Here is a 14617-nt window from a genome sequence, read left to right on the forward strand (position 1 = left end):
TTGAGAAGGCAAAGTGGTCCTACCATGGCCGCTACTGCTCTAGTCGAGTGATCTCTTCGCCGTCGGAAAGGCTACTCGTCGTCTTCATCCGACGAGTCACTGCGCCTCGGCTCATTCTCGATGTCGCTGTCGTGTTCACCGGGCTCGTATTGGCCCCTGAGTTGGCACTCCAGACACTCGCCTCCATCTTCTCTGCTGGTGTTCGTCCACTGCGTTTTGTTGAATGAATTTTTGCCCTTGGTCCAACCGCAGTTGTTGCACTTCGCTTCGACTTTGGGGTTGTTGTGTCTCGCACAGATGATGATTCTGGCTACCTTTGGGTCCAAGCTTGGGTCTTTCTGGAGTTTTTTTTTTGCAGGAAGTCGAGTTTGGTGCGGGAGAACGCCGCGCGGCCCTTTGAGTGCTCGCAGATGTCGCACATGATCTTTTGAGGCTCAGGCACAGATCTCCTGTGGTATCCGTCAGCGAAGCGCTTGGGCATTTGTTGCTGATACTTACGTGACGGTCTGAGTTCTGCTCGACTGTGTGGCGTTGCGACCGCCGCGACTCTGGCGTGGATTGAAACGGGCGTGCATGGTCGCTGTTGGTGCACGCGATGTCTGAGTCGAAGAGGTCTTGATGTGCGACAGTGTTGTTCGGAAGAATTGAGGGTTGTTCTTGAGTCGTGCAGCAAACAACTTTTGAGCCGTTTCTGTGGCTGCCTGAGGAACGCCACTGTTTTGCGACATTCACATGCGGATCAAGACATGGCTTCATGTCTCACTTGACGCCTGAGCGGCGATGGGACAACGCGACTGGCGAGCTGCACTCTTATAAGGAGACAAAGTCTGCACATGGATCTCGACCATTTACAACAAGACTCACTTTTGACGACAGCAACAACACAGTAACTGGCAACAAGTATGTTGACTACAAGTGGGAGCAGCAGGACTGCTCGCAAACGTGAACGAGAACCAGAGCGTGGTGATGACAGTCCCTCCAAGCGTCAGCAGCGAACAAAAGGAGACAGAGAGCCCCGTTATCCATCTTTTTACACCTCAGTCAGAGTTTTACTCGATATAGGAATGGCCGAGATTACCAAATGTTGCATCGACTCGGGCTTCTCGAGCTCCGGACGTGATGGACTCATCAACCCAAGCATTGTGAAGCAATTGGGATTGACGACGTATCCAAGCTACTCTCCATATCGGCTGGCCGACGGAACTCAAGGAAGCCACGAATATGCCGTGAGATTACAGCTCACGTTCGAGACACAAAGTAGGACAGTCACCATCAGGACAAAGCTCCACGTCAACCAGAAAGATTCGGAAAGCTGGTCGATTCTCCTCGGCACCGGCGTCTTGAACGCTCTTGGTATCATGCAGAACCACCAATCGAATCCCTCGAAATGCTTTATCATCAATCGCTTGAACGGCAGCCTGGAAGAACTGCACTCGGATGCACCTTCACTCAACCCATGCGCTACCTGGTTCCCCAAACATGACGATAGTTACCTCCTCCGATTCTTGAATATCCCATCATTTCTCGCCCGGGGCCACAGAGAGTTTCCACGCCCTGCTTGGTCGAAAATAGGGACTTCTAGGGAACTCCATGCGTTTGCTGTCTTGCTGTTGAATTCGGGTCGCACATTTGATCCACGTGTGGCCGCGAATTTGGGTCACCTCATTCGGTCGGTCGCCGCACAAGAGCGCGAGGCGTTTGTCAGCCTGCTTCAGAAAGACAAGGAAAATGGGACTCAAGGAAGTATTTCAGAATTGAACCGGGCTGTCGACGAGGAGTTTGGTCGGCCCCCAGATGGTACTCCACATGTTTCATAACACGACACTGTTAGCGAACACGAAAGGCTCTCTTGCCGCTGAACCAGCAAGACGTCCCAATTGACGACTGTGATGTTCCTTGTCACCTGAGGGAGGGCTATCCGGTCTCGGTAGAGGATGTAGGCAGAGAAGACGACATTAGCGCATTTGAGCATGCAGAGCGTGTGGGAGCATTGTTAACTTGACGGACCTACATTCAGACGATAGATCCTGCTGGCAAGCTCCATCGCGAAAGACTACGAGATCGCCGGTCCATCATGGCACGACTTTAGTGTGCACGTTTTGAAATGTCGCTGCACTTTTGAACGAAAAGCAGTTTGATAATGAACGATTTGGTTAGTCCTTCGGTCCCACATCCAAGTAATATTCAATCTCGCTTGCACTGCTTCTCACTGCCTCCTGCCACAGAGTAGCTCATATAAACGCCGTTTCCGCGCTTTTGTGCTCATTTTCCGCAGCTCCGCAAGTGAAGGCAACGTTTGAACATGTGTTATGCATGCATGCTTTGTTTGCATGTGAAGCTCAAGCCTGTTGCCTGTCCGGCCACTCTCATTCACAACTTCGCTTCTCTTACCATCGCACAAGCAACCGCAACTTACGACTATTGAGAGAGGTAGGTCGCATCGGACCGGGCTTCTGTGACACTCGCTGACGAGACGGCAGTGCTAGCTACAAGCTACGGAACATACACGAGGTCAGCGCAAGCGACAGCAGCGGGATGGCATCCATCAAACAAGAGCCCGTCGATGATCTCGATGACTACAACGACAGCCGCAGCTTGCAGCGACACCGTGAGCCAGTTGATTCCGGATGGCCGTACAGGCCTGTCACCATCAAACAGCAAGTTCTAGGGCACTCTGCTCGAACTCCGCACTACAAAGCAAACCGCCAGCCGGTCGTGTTCCGGGAGCGGAACGAGCGTGTTGACCAGCGGGCTCTTGGTCAGCCTGACCAGCGCCCAGCTAGCTCCACAGCAAACCTCGGTGGTGAACTCAGCGAGCGTTCACGTCAAGTTGGGCAGGCCAAGCGGTACGGTAACTACCCAGACGGCATCTTCGGCAACGTTTTCGAAACTACTGGTATGATTGTAGGGTCTACAACCTGTCTGCGCGTAACTCACATGATGATCGACACCGGCGCTTCTTCCATTATCATCAGTGCAGCAGCAGCCGAACAGGCAAATCTGACCGTCATCGCCTGCGACCCTCAGACTTTCACACTTGCAGACGGAAGCCGAATCACATATAACCACCTCACTCACTTCGAACTCTACATCTCCGGCATCCACAACAAAGTCGTTGCCTTCATCGATCAAGGCAATTCAGGACACCATACTTTGTTGGGTAAGCCCGGCATTAAGACGTTCAACGCTACCGCCAACTTCTCCTACGGCCGCAAGAAGGAAACCCGTTGGTTCATGGCGCAAGATGAGACGGGCCTGCGTAGACACAAGATTCTGCTGCACGAGGACCCGGCCAACGTAGCCTCCATGATGATCCCATACGGTCGATACGAGGGCTTGCGCTTGGCTATGCCGCTCGGCGAAACTGCTACGCAGCGAAACAGTCGCGAGGTTCTGGAGCGGGCCGACAAGAAGCGAGACAAATTGTACAAGAAGCATGAGAAGAACGTTCTGAGGAGGGGCGATGTGCGTGACTTTCCTGATCTCTTTGGACGTCAGTCAGAGTGATGGAAATTTCACGGAACCTCAACAGGCCGGACTAATCATCCTAAGAGGCCGTCTCTACCATGAGAGTCGTACATTGGAGAGGCTACAGGTTGAGAGAGAATGCTCCGACCTTTGCTGAGATGTGCTGTCAAAATCTGATCGCACGCGAAGTACATACCACCTCATCCCTGCCATGAGGACAGCAGCTATCATGCAGCCTCGAACACGGATCTACATGGATCGAGCGTCGGGCAGGGAGCTTTTACGGCTTTCAGCAACGCATCTTTGAGGTATTGATGCATACAAAGGCGACTGACAGAGAGTGGCTGTTCTTCGACAGCTTTCAGCACGCGGCTAGCTTCGAATCCCGAATCTACGCAAGCAGAGCGATACTGCATATTGATCCGGGCTGAAACTAGATCGAAGCTATACATCAGTGAGCGCTTTTTCAAGGTCTCACGGCAAAAATGAACGCAGGCCCATGTAATTTTGATCTGAATTACCATTGTGCTTCCATTCCATACTAATTTGTAGAATCAATCCGTACCATCAGATCTGCAATTACCTCGCCCAATCTCCCGGGCGTTCTTCGAGCTCCGCGATAGCAGCCTCGCAAGACCAGACTCCAGACCCAAACTACATAACTAACATTAGTAGGAAACTTCTGCCCAATATCTCACACAGAATCGCAACTTACACTTGCACCCATATTGCAGCATGCAGGCTCCCTGCCCGATCCGCAAAAAGCCACGAACTGCTCCCGGTTAAGAGGTCTTGAGTCCATCACTGCGTAGGTCTTTAGCTCGAATTGAGCGCGCAATCGAACGCAAAGCGGTTCCAGCTTACGAGAGTTGCAGCCTGGAGTCTCTGGGCCGATCAAATCGGATTGACAGCAGGCAGGCATGGCATTGCCAACTTCGCTTCGACCACAGGCATCGTACGAGCTGAATTGCCGAGCATAATCCCTCGCGAATGCGAGAGACTGCAAGGTAAAGAGGCCGACAAGGACAAGCTTCATCTCGAATCTTTCGTGTTCGTGTATTGTGAGATTCTTCGAGCAGATGATAGTAAAATTTGGCGGCGTAAAAAGAACGATAGTCCTTACCATCAATTCTCCGGAAGAAGACTTGTTACCCACCATCTTCTGGCCATCATCCCGCTACCAAAGCAATCAACGAAGCTGTTGCAGGTCAACATATTGATCGACACTATCGTCTCTCCCGAGCGCTATGCGTTGCTTGCACTTCATGGGGGGCCGTTTTCCGTGCTTGGATCAAACACAAGATCAAGTGTGTTGCCAGAGCAATCGATCACTCTTTCCAGATATCCTGATGAAAATCATGGGAATTGACAAGTACAATGATAGACATTAGAGATTACTTTTCTATTTCTACTGGAGATAGGGATTGTGTCAAAATGCCAGTATGTCTCATAAGACTAAACTCTCGTATTCTGTGACGAAAAGCCATAAGGCGTCTGACAGATCGTAGCCACTGGCCTGGCCTAGCAGTATAAATCAGCAAGAAGTCATCCCATCCCTGTGGATTTCTTGCCACTAGGAACAGACTATTGGCTCTGGTATTGCCCAGACACTGATAATACCCTGGGCCCATGAAGAGGTCTGATTCTATCGAAAGCAGCAGTATCACCCAGGACTTTTTGAGCATAGAATTGCAGTAGCTTGGCACCTTCCGATCCGTGTGCTCAAAATCCTTCAAATCCTGCAGGCGCTCCACAATACTCGTTGACCGGGCCCGACTGTACATGAATCAATAGAGATTCTTCTGCCTTGCTAGGCTCTGCAACTTACATTCGCGTTGGGCATGCAACAAGTCGGCTTTTTCCTTCCGCAAGAAGCAGAGAATTCCTCCGCATCACGAGGCCTGAACTCCACTGAGAATTACTCAAAGGTCAGCTTCGAGCTCTGTATGGTAGGAATAGCGTCGGGACGATGGACGCACATGATTCGCAAGCAATGAAGCCTCCCCCAACTACGTTATCATCGCAGCAGACGGGCTCGAAGCCGAACTGCCCAGGCTGGTCGCATGGCCTGTAGGTGTCAAATTGTCGAGTGTGCTTCGTTCCGGCCGCGAAAGCTTGTAAAGCAAAGAGGCAGGCTATGAAGGATTTCATGGTATTCTGTGACGAGCGATCGGATGTTTTGAAGGCTGAAGACAACGAGATGAAGTTTGTAGAAGAGTGGTGATATGTGTTCAGGATAAACGCAGCATTTGAAGCGCTCAATGTGAAAGAAGGCGTTCTTACATCTGGTCATTGATGGAAATTGGCTGTCGAAGCCTTATCGACAGGGCGAGGTCGTTGCAGCGGAAGACGTTGGTCGCCAAAAACTTCTTACAACCAGCATATCATTGGTTCTGCAGGACTGTGCTTTTGCCTGTTCAAGCAGAGATCAGCAATAGTTGAACGGCAGCAATGTCAAAAAGCAGGAAATGTCTAGTTGAATACCTATGGCAACAGCAGAAACGTGTGTACAATACTATATTATCGCACTTCTGGACTTCGCTGTAGATTTACAGAGCCGTGGGCGTTACACTTGTCTGAGCGCAAAGTGCAAGAGCCAGAGATTGCAACGCAAAGACGCAGCCAAGCACGAATCGCACCTTGAGTTTGGTCGAGGGACCCAAGAGGTATTGGAGAATTTTGAGGACGTTTGGGGGATAATAGTTCTTGATGTGATGTGCATTGTGAGCTGAGCCCCTCTTGGAGTGCTCCCTCCGTCTGTCGTCGCCAACAGTGGATTAGGCAGTCCTAGATCACTCCAAGCACATGTTGCGGCGAAACATTTCGATCGACATATATCCTTGTTGTCTTGCTTGTACCATGGCTCCACGCATTTCCCATTCGTGGAAGTGATCAGCATGTCTGGACGGTAGGTATCCGAAGGATCGTCTTGAGGCAATCCTGTCCGCGAGCGTAGGCACGTATCGCATGATCGCAATCGAGTCATATGCCACGCCGAAACAGTGTGCGTGTTGCCAGGTATGGGGAACATTCATCGGATGTTGGAGAAGGAATCACTGACACGCATTGGCTTCCGTGCCCTCATTGATTGCAGATTCGCGCCATGAGTTTAGATATGTCTCCACATGCGACTTTCACGTTGCTTCAGTGAAGATTATTCGCACGGGTCTGCAGAATATGGACTTCGTTGCAGCCCACATTGAGACAAGAGGTGAAGTGCGCAAAGTCTTGTAGTGTTTAGAGGGCAACCGCGAGAATTTTTGCGGTGCCAAGTGTATTGAGTCGTGTTCCCGCGTTGGATGGCTTCACTATTGCTCTTCGTCCACCCAGCCAAGTCGCTGTCCCATCTTGACCTTCATGCCTTTCTCGATACCCCACTGCCAGCCACCTTTTCTGTTCACTTCAGTTCCCATGAATCCTTCGTCCAGTGTCGGTCTTCTCCCCTTAGGTGCCTCGAAAACCATAACAATTGTACTTCCGAGCTGGAAGCCACCCATTTCTTCACCTCTCCTAAGAGCATGTCCTCCTAGTACAGGGCTGGCACTTTCATACGTAGCTTCCGCATATCCGGAATATGGCTCGCCGCGCTCCTGAGCCTCCTCGGCAGCCTTGTCGGCAAGAGTGTCAGTGAGCAAGCTGTTCGTCCTCAATTCTTTGTCAAAGTTGATCACAATAGAGCCAACATTGGTCGCGCCTACAGGCGTGTAGCTGAAGAAGCCATACTTCCATCGACCAAGCAAGACGACGCGCTCGTTCAAAGTGAAGAGACCTGGCAAGGATCTGACCAGGTATGGGCTGACGCTGTAGAGTTCTCCAGCAAAGTGACGCCTACTTTCCACAACCCAGGAAACCGGCGAGTGGAAGCGATGGTAGTCGCCAGGCGCGAGATAAACAACGCAGTAGTACAGCGCCGTTGGCGTTTCCGGTCTATCGGGATAGTACCACGGCCGAGGAGCAGCGGGTCCAGTCGCGAGTTCCTTGGCAACTTCCCGCTCTGAAGAAGTCGATGACTTGGTTGATTGATCCGAGAGACTTACAGGCGGAGGAACGTCTCTTGTTCCTCCCTCTCTGGCTTGAGGATCCGCGTTGGCTGCATCCTTGACGCGTGGTTTCTTCCACCAGCTGCGGCCTTGTTTCCCTGCAGCAGCGCCAGAAAGCAAGTTGGGAAGCGTGTATGATATGCCATTGACTCGCGCAAACTCTTCATCCTCTCGGATGACCTCTTCCTCACCCTGTTTCCCTCGATTGGGCGAAGTTGAAGGGGCATCCTTTGAGCCCGCGACATTGCTGCTGGTTTGTGCTCCACTAGCGGGCTGTTGTCCTAGTAGAGCATCTACGCTGTATGTGACGCCCTTGACTTGCTCCACCTCGCCATGCTCGATAAGACCAAACTGCACCACTTTGCCATCTGCGGGCGACAGCAGCGCGTTGGGATGTGGGTCTAATGGCCGCACCCCAGGCTTCAGTGTCCGGTAGAAGAACTCTGATAGATTTCTGTATTTGTGGAGATCTGGCTCGCTTATCTCATCGAAGTTGACACCAAATATCCAGCCATATAGCTTGAAGCCGGGCACTCGCAGATAGTATGGGATATCAATACTGTTCATCCACCCCCACCACCGACTCAGCGCCTTGAGCGGAATGGTGCTCATGATCTGTACCGTCCATGGTCCTGAGGGGCGAATCCGTTCGCGACGCTTGGGCTTGCCTACGTCTCCCGGGTCATCCTCTGTCGACTCTTCTATCCTCCTTCGCTCGCGCTCATTGATTCTGTACAGTTGAAAAGCACCAAGGAAGACGACGCCGAGGCCAATGGGGATCGGCTTCCACACCACGGGCGTCGAGTTCCAAGCATCGCGTAGTCGCGAGCTGAAGGAGGACTTACGATGCTGTTGGCGGTGCTTGTACGTGCGCGAGAATGATCGGACTTGGTGTTGCTGGCGTGATCGTGGCGTGAATGTCCGAAGCAGGACTTGCGAAGTGCCTGCCGTGGGGAGAGGTCGCATGGTCGGAGGTCGGCGATGTATCACCTTACATGTTAGAAGGAGTGATGGTGACACGCTTCTCCCACGGAGCTTGAGAGGAGTGTGGTTGTCGGCAAGAAGGGTGAAGGGCAGAGGAATGACGACAGTGGGCGGCAGGGACCTCGACTAAGCTTCGCGCCGTGCATGAAGCCACGCGAGTGAACAGAACACCTGGAAGCTCACAGAAAGTCGCCGTTGCACAGAGCACACTCTCCAACCGGCGACGTGTTGCACGCGCGTACGACTGCTTGACACTCCCACACCCACCATGAACAGACATCGATAGCGATATACAAGCCCGTACCCATCATCCGCAATGGCGCCTCCCGCAGACCCGCCCACGACCATCACTCTGCGCATCAAAGTGCCGCCGGGACACATTGAGGGCGGCCTCGATGAGTTCATGCTGGGGACTGAAGTGCCAGTGATTGCACGCATTGGCGAAGTTCGCGAGCGCATTCAGCGCGTTGTTCCGTCCAATCCAGCTCCCGAGCGACAACGACTGCTATATGGAGGAAGAGCACTAGTCGACAACGAGCAAACACTGGCTGAGGCGCTGAATATTAGAAGAGATCCTACACAAACAGAATATGTGGTGCATCTCCTGGTCAAGGGCGATGGGACAGCAACAGCGCCATTGCCCCAGAGACGAGGCTTGAGCACACAAGGCAGAGCGAGCCCAGCACAGACAGGACTGCCCACTGCTCCTCCAAATGATAATGCCCAGCAGCCAGGACACGTGCATCTCCCACACGACATTCAGGCTCATCACAATCATCTGCATCATCAGAATGTGCTCCAGCATCACCAACAGCAGCATGCGGCCATGTTGGCCCAGCAGCAGCAGCAGCATCTCCCTCACCATATGCATCACCTTGGTCAATTCGGCACTGGTCCAGGCCCCGAAGTGTTTGGCCGCTTTGGCATGCAGCCAATGCCATTTGCAGGCGGAGTTGCAATGGCACCTGGAATCCCGCATGTACATCCGCCTCCACCTCCAGGTCCACTAACCGGGCTACCACCAGGACCGCATCCCAATGCTCAGCATGCACCCAACCCAGCTGCAGCCCAGGCACAGTCAACCACAGATAGTGCCGCGGAGTCGCATTCTGCACCTACCCTGGGTCCTGACGCTCAAGCCGATGCTCAGCAGCGAAGCGCTTCTCAGCCTCCACCCCGACCAAGAGGCCAGGGAATGATTCTCGAGGGTAGAGGACCTAATGGAGAACGGTTTCACATTCAGCAACACATTCAGCTTGGACCACAAGCGATTGTTCCAAACGGACTAGGCCTTCCTCCTATGCCTCATGCTCATCAGCAGCAACCGCTCAGGAACGTACCTTCCGCCCTGGACCGAGCTCGTGGCAACGTAGCTGAGATGCGTCGCATGCTAGTCGAGCTCCGTGCACTTGATGTAGCGACCGACGAACAGCGAGATCGGATCAATATTATCCAGCAACGCATACAAGACGTCAACAACTACATCGATCCCTTTAACCTTGGCGGCTTCAACGCGACTGCAACGAGAGCGGCAAACACCGCACAGGGTGTCCCAATGCCTCGTGCCAGCTCACAGCCAGCTCATGCACCGATGGATATGCCTCGTTCATCATCCACACAACAGCCTTCGTCATTTACAAGTTCGCCATCCGATGTCCGCTGCTACCTGCTCTCGTCACCTTCGGGACCGCACGCGTTGTTGTTGTCCCCTGAGTTCGGAGCTTACACGACTCCGAATTATGGCTTGCAACCAACGCCAACGACACAGGCAACTACAGCAAGCGCACATCAAAATGCTCCCCTGGGCAATCAAGACCAAGCTGTTGCAGCAGCAGCGGCAGCACCACCACAAGTCGCACCCGCTCAGCCTCCAGTCGCCCAACAGGACGGCCTGGGAGTATTCGGTGCTGGACTGATCAATCACATGTGGCTTTTGATGCGTGTCCTGATATTCGCGTACTTCATTTTGGGAGCAAATTTGGGCTGGCAACGACCTCTGGCACTCGTTGCTATCGCGATCGGCTTTTGGCTACTGAGACAAGGCCCACTAGCCGAAGGAGGTGTGCTACGACGCTGGTGGGATGGCATCGTGAATCAAAATCCACGTGCACAGCCCGCCGGTGCGGTTGGTCAGCAGCAAGGTCAAGAAGGTGCTGGAGCATTGAGACCAGGTCAGATGCCGACGCCTGCACAAGTCGCACAGCGGATACTCGAAGAAGACCGACAGCAACGCAATAACAGGTTAGCTTGGATTCGAGAACAAATTCGACCTGCAGAACGAGCTGTAGCGCTTCTCGTCGCCAGCTTGTGGCCTGGCGTTGGAGAAGCTTATGTGCGAGCTCTAGAAGCAGAGGAGAGGAGGAGGATTGAAGAAGAGATTGCTGCAAGGAGGAGAGAGGAGGAAGAGCGTCAGAAGCGGGAAGAGGACGAGAAGAAGAGGGCGGAAGATGCAGCAGAAGCATCGAGCACTGTAGCTAAGGACGGCAGTGAGGCCGGTGCTTCTCCGATACCGACTGTGCCAGATTCGAGTGAGACAGCTGGCGGGATCGAAAAGAAAGGAGATCACTCAGCGGGGTCTCCTACCGCAACAGCATAGCACGAGCATTTCTGACGAAATTCATGATTAGAGTGATCATCATAATTCCAAGAACTATCCAAGCAAGCTTCACTGCTAAGCAATACTTGTTTCAAATGCTGTCTGCTGGGCAGCTTTTCCTACTCGACACGTATTGGCCATATGCCTGTCATGTCCGTCTGTTGATTCGCTATACTTTATAGCTCGCTCCAGGACGAATTTTGCCAGTTCACAATCTGGCTCGGTACTGAGGACCATCCATAGTCATCAACCCTATGCCATGGGCAAATCTGCATCGCTCCAAGCGTCATCTGGATCCTCTGACTCCTCCTTCACAACCACATGCAGAACAAACGAGCAATTCCCCTTTATACGGTTGAAGAATACATCGATCCATTCATGCGTCAGCTCCATCAAGTGGAGCAAACTAATATTCAAGTTCGCTGGAACAGCGTACGCTGGGGAAACCTGAGCTCCTTTCCTCGATGAGGAGGCACGTACCCTCACAGTTAGACCGCCTTCTGTGTAGACATGGATTGTCCTTGATAGATCGCAGGCGGCTGCTGCTGGCAGAGATGCGCCGTTGAGGTATTTTCCTTCGAGTTGAGCGTCGATGGACCACGAGATCTTTCTAGGATCATCGCGATCAGTTTTGTTAACGTGAAGAAACTTGAACACTTTTGGCGTCTGAGGAAGAGTGCGGATACTGCGTGGTCCTTTGCCGGCGGGAACGTAGGCAATTTGTTGGACAGTCACTTCCTGATCGAATTTTGGTTGTCTCAAGCAGAAATTGAAGGTCTGATTGACGCGTCGAAGGACGACTATCTCCCTTCCGTCCATGAACTCAGCGATGTTCTCGAGAAGCTCGAAGATTCCGAAGACTTTGGTGGCAGTGGTGACGATGATGTCTTCTTGAGCTGTGGTCGCTGAGTCCTTGCCGGCGTCTGAGAGCAGTCAGTTTGGCTCATTCCCTACCATTCACATTCGTGTCACGCACTTGCGCCTTGCACGATTTGGCCGTTTTTGATCAGAAGTCTCCCTTCTTGGTACTTTTTGGCGCGCCAGCCATATTCACGAGCCATATGATTCTCAGCGTGTTCTGGTTCGGTGTTACTGTGGGCGAGTGTGGATTAGGCGATGGGCCTGGGAAAGCTCCCAAAGTGGTTGAATCTGGTGCTGCACGCAGGTCAAGTTGAGTTGCCGGCGATGTTGAAGTTGAAGTACGAACTCAAGTGAGGGCGCTCTAACCGTGTTTGCTAGATTGACAATGCCAAACAAATCTGAGAGTGCATCAGCTGGGCTTCGTGGGCCACTACCAACGAGAAGTTTCAACAGGAGGGAATTGTTTGGCCAGCGCATGTTCAAATGCCTGCTCATCATGGTGGGCATTCAAGTATCATTCGGGTATCCCATTTCAGGTCGTAAATCAGAAAGCAAGCCTCGCTGAACTTTGACGATCGGATTTCTGGCGTAGCTACATGCGCATCTGTCTCTTTACAGCACGCTATAGCATGAACCAATGCATGACATGACAATGTGCCACCAGCAGCCAGCTGGTTGAAGACGCCTTTTCCCACCATCGCCGCAAAGAAACTCCCAGCAGCGCACACCTTTAACCCTTCTTCTTGCTGACACCGACGGTTCTGCCGCGGCGACCGGTGGTCTTGGAGTGCTGTCCACGGACACGGAGACCCCAGTAGTGACGCAGACCCCTGTGGGCGCGGATCTTCTTCAGTCTCTCCAAATCATCACGGAGCTTGCTGTCGACACCGTTGGCGAGCACCTGGAAGTCCTTGCCGTCGACAATGTCGCGCTGCCTGTTGAGGAACCAGGTTGGGATCTTGTACTGGGTTGGGTTCTGGAGGATCGTGACAATGCGCTCGAGTTCTTCGGAGGTAAGCTCGCCGGCGCTGCAGAAAAAATGTTAGTATGTGGCCATGATGCGGTTTGCTCGATAATCGGGATGGATATTCGGTGCGTCGTGCGCTATTGTGGTGTCGTGGGAATCGTACCGCTTGTTGAGGTCGACATCGGCCTTCTTGCAGACCAAGTTGCTGTATCGGCGACCGACACCCTTGATCTTGGTCATGGCGTACATGACCTTCTCCTTGCCATCGACCTGCACATTGTCCGTTAGTTTCCATCGCGATCGCCCTCATGTCCATTTCTTCCTCCAAGACTCGTGACCAGGATTTCGTCGCAGGTCCGCGGGACGGTGGGTACGCACGTTGGTGTTGAGGAGACGCAAGATGAACTGGAAGTTCGACTTCTCGCCGGTTACGAGAGACATCTTGGGCGGTTGGCGCTGGGCGTGGATGTCTTGCCGTGTTCACGAGAGCATTCGAAGTGAGGCGCTTGCCAGATTTCAAAACCAGTGCGGGCTGCGGCTCTTGGCGCGGGTGCCTGGCGCGGAAAGTTTCTGCCTGACAACATCGACTATGACCGAGTTCTACCGCTGCCCGCTGAATAATGGACATCGCGCCCTTTCACCCCTGCACGACAGTACAAGAAGTTCAGACGACAAGAGAAATACTGAGGGAGCTGCAGGTACCTCTGAAATATGTGACGTGAAATCTCATCGGGCTGTGAGCCTCGCAATGTCTCGACTTCTACAGCTGCCAAAAGAGCTGCGTCTACAGATCTACGAAGATGTCTTCGACCTCGAGCTTCCGTCAAGCACGGCGATGAGAGACTTCCTTGATAAATTCGTCGATGGAGGCTCATTGAAGGCTGGTCCGATCATCATCGGCGGTCCGCCAGCCAGACCATGGAATTGTCGACCCGATCCTTACCACCCAACTCTGCTGCAAGTCTCGAGCAGCATCAGACGAGAAGCGCTGCCGCTATTCTACCTAAGCAGAGTGGTCGTGTTACTTTTAAGATATCGAGAAGGACGAGTGCAAGTTCAGCATTGGGTCAACATGTTTCGCCAGAATCCAGTTGTTGCCGAACGAGTTGAACACATCTCGATTCAATATTTCGAGGATCCGCACAGGTCCACTGCGGTCTTGTTTGATCGCAAAGACCTGGAGATCTTGAACAGCTCTTGGTTGCTGCATCCCTTGACCAACAACTCTTTCATCCTCTTAGACCAACTTGACAGCATTATGGCGACTGCACGGGCTGCCAACGGGAACAATACCACTGCTAGTGTCGAAGCTGTAAGACAAATGGTCAATGTCATGACGCGGTTCGTGGACCGGTCGACACTACGCTGCCATAGCATGGCAAATCTGCGACTTCATGGCTATTCTGATTTCAGTCAGCGCTTCGAAATAATTCGGCTCTTGTACAATACGCAACTCTTGGCGTAGATCTCATGCTTCGAAATCATCAGTTTCATCTCGCAAGATGTCGATACAAAGAGTACGTCGTGATACCAGCACTTCAACAATGCCAGCTTGCGAATTCTACTTTAAAGTCTCGACTTCAACGTGCGTCCATGTCTCAGCTCTACCTATACCTCCACCAGACGCGCCAAGAATGTCGCTCTCCGAACGAGGCTTAGTGCGAGGCTGTAAGGCACAGCACATCATGGTGAGGTCGACCG

General features: G+C 52.6%; 7 protein-coding genes across 7 annotated transcripts; 4 read left to right on the plus strand and 3 right to left on the minus strand.

Moving 5' to 3' along the window:
- Nucleotides 1–902: 902 nt before the first annotated feature.
- On the plus strand, nt 903–1817 carry RHO25_004825 (uncharacterized protein; the record flags this gene model as incomplete). Its single annotated transcript, XM_023595736.2, has 1 exon — nt 903–1817. One exon carries the CDS (start codon nt 903–905, stop codon nt 1815–1817), a length of 915 nt encoding a protein of 304 aa, XP_023456579.1.
- A 718-nt stretch (nt 1818–2535) lies between these two features.
- Nucleotides 2536–3507, plus strand: RHO25_004826 (uncharacterized protein; the record flags this gene model as incomplete). The annotated part of the gene is made up of 1 exon (XM_023595737.1): nt 2536–3507. One exon carries the CDS (start codon nt 2536–2538, stop codon nt 3505–3507), a length of 972 nt encoding a protein of 323 aa, XP_023456578.1.
- A 3269-nt stretch (nt 3508–6776) lies between these two features.
- RHO25_004827 (uncharacterized protein) lies at nt 6777–8474 on the minus strand (the record flags this gene model as incomplete). Its single annotated transcript, XM_023595738.2, has 1 exon — nt 6777–8474. The coding sequence occupies one exon, from the start codon at nt 8472–8474 to the stop codon at nt 6777–6779; it is 1698 nt and encodes a 565-aa protein (XP_023457232.1).
- Nucleotides 8475–8808: 334 nt separating this feature from the next.
- RHO25_004828 (uncharacterized protein) lies at nt 8809–11088 on the plus strand (the record flags this gene model as incomplete). Its single annotated transcript, XM_023595739.2, has 1 exon — nt 8809–11088. The coding sequence occupies one exon, from the start codon at nt 8809–8811 to the stop codon at nt 11086–11088; it is 2280 nt and encodes a 759-aa protein (XP_023457233.1).
- Nucleotides 11089–11340: 252 nt separating this feature from the next.
- On the minus strand, nt 11341–12149 carry RHO25_004829 (uncharacterized protein; the record flags this gene model as incomplete). Its single annotated transcript, XM_023595740.1, has 2 exons — nt 11341–12011; nt 12065–12149. The coding sequence occupies 2 exons, from the start codon at nt 12147–12149 to the stop codon at nt 11341–11343; spliced, it is 756 nt and encodes a 251-aa protein (XP_023457234.1).
- Nucleotides 12150–12679: 530 nt separating this feature from the next.
- Nucleotides 12680–13357, minus strand: RPS18 (40S ribosomal protein uS13; the record flags this gene model as incomplete). The annotated part of the gene is made up of 3 exons (XM_023595741.2): nt 12680–12977; nt 13080–13186; nt 13295–13357. 3 exons carry the CDS (start codon nt 13355–13357, stop codon nt 12680–12682), a joined length of 468 nt encoding a protein of 155 aa, XP_023457235.1.
- A 307-nt stretch (nt 13358–13664) lies between these two features.
- Nucleotides 13665–14381, plus strand: RHO25_004831 (uncharacterized protein; the record flags this gene model as incomplete). Its single annotated transcript, XM_023595742.1, has 1 exon — nt 13665–14381. The coding sequence occupies one exon, from the start codon at nt 13665–13667 to the stop codon at nt 14379–14381; it is 717 nt and encodes a 238-aa protein (XP_023457236.1).
- Between the last annotated feature and the right edge of the window lie 236 nt (nt 14382–14617).

This window comes from Cercospora beticola, chromosome 3 (genome assembly GCF_033473495.1).
Source record: "Cercospora beticola chromosome 3, complete sequence".
In the NCBI taxonomy this organism is placed as follows: Eukaryota; Fungi; Ascomycota; class Dothideomycetes; order Mycosphaerellales; family Mycosphaerellaceae; genus Cercospora; species Cercospora beticola.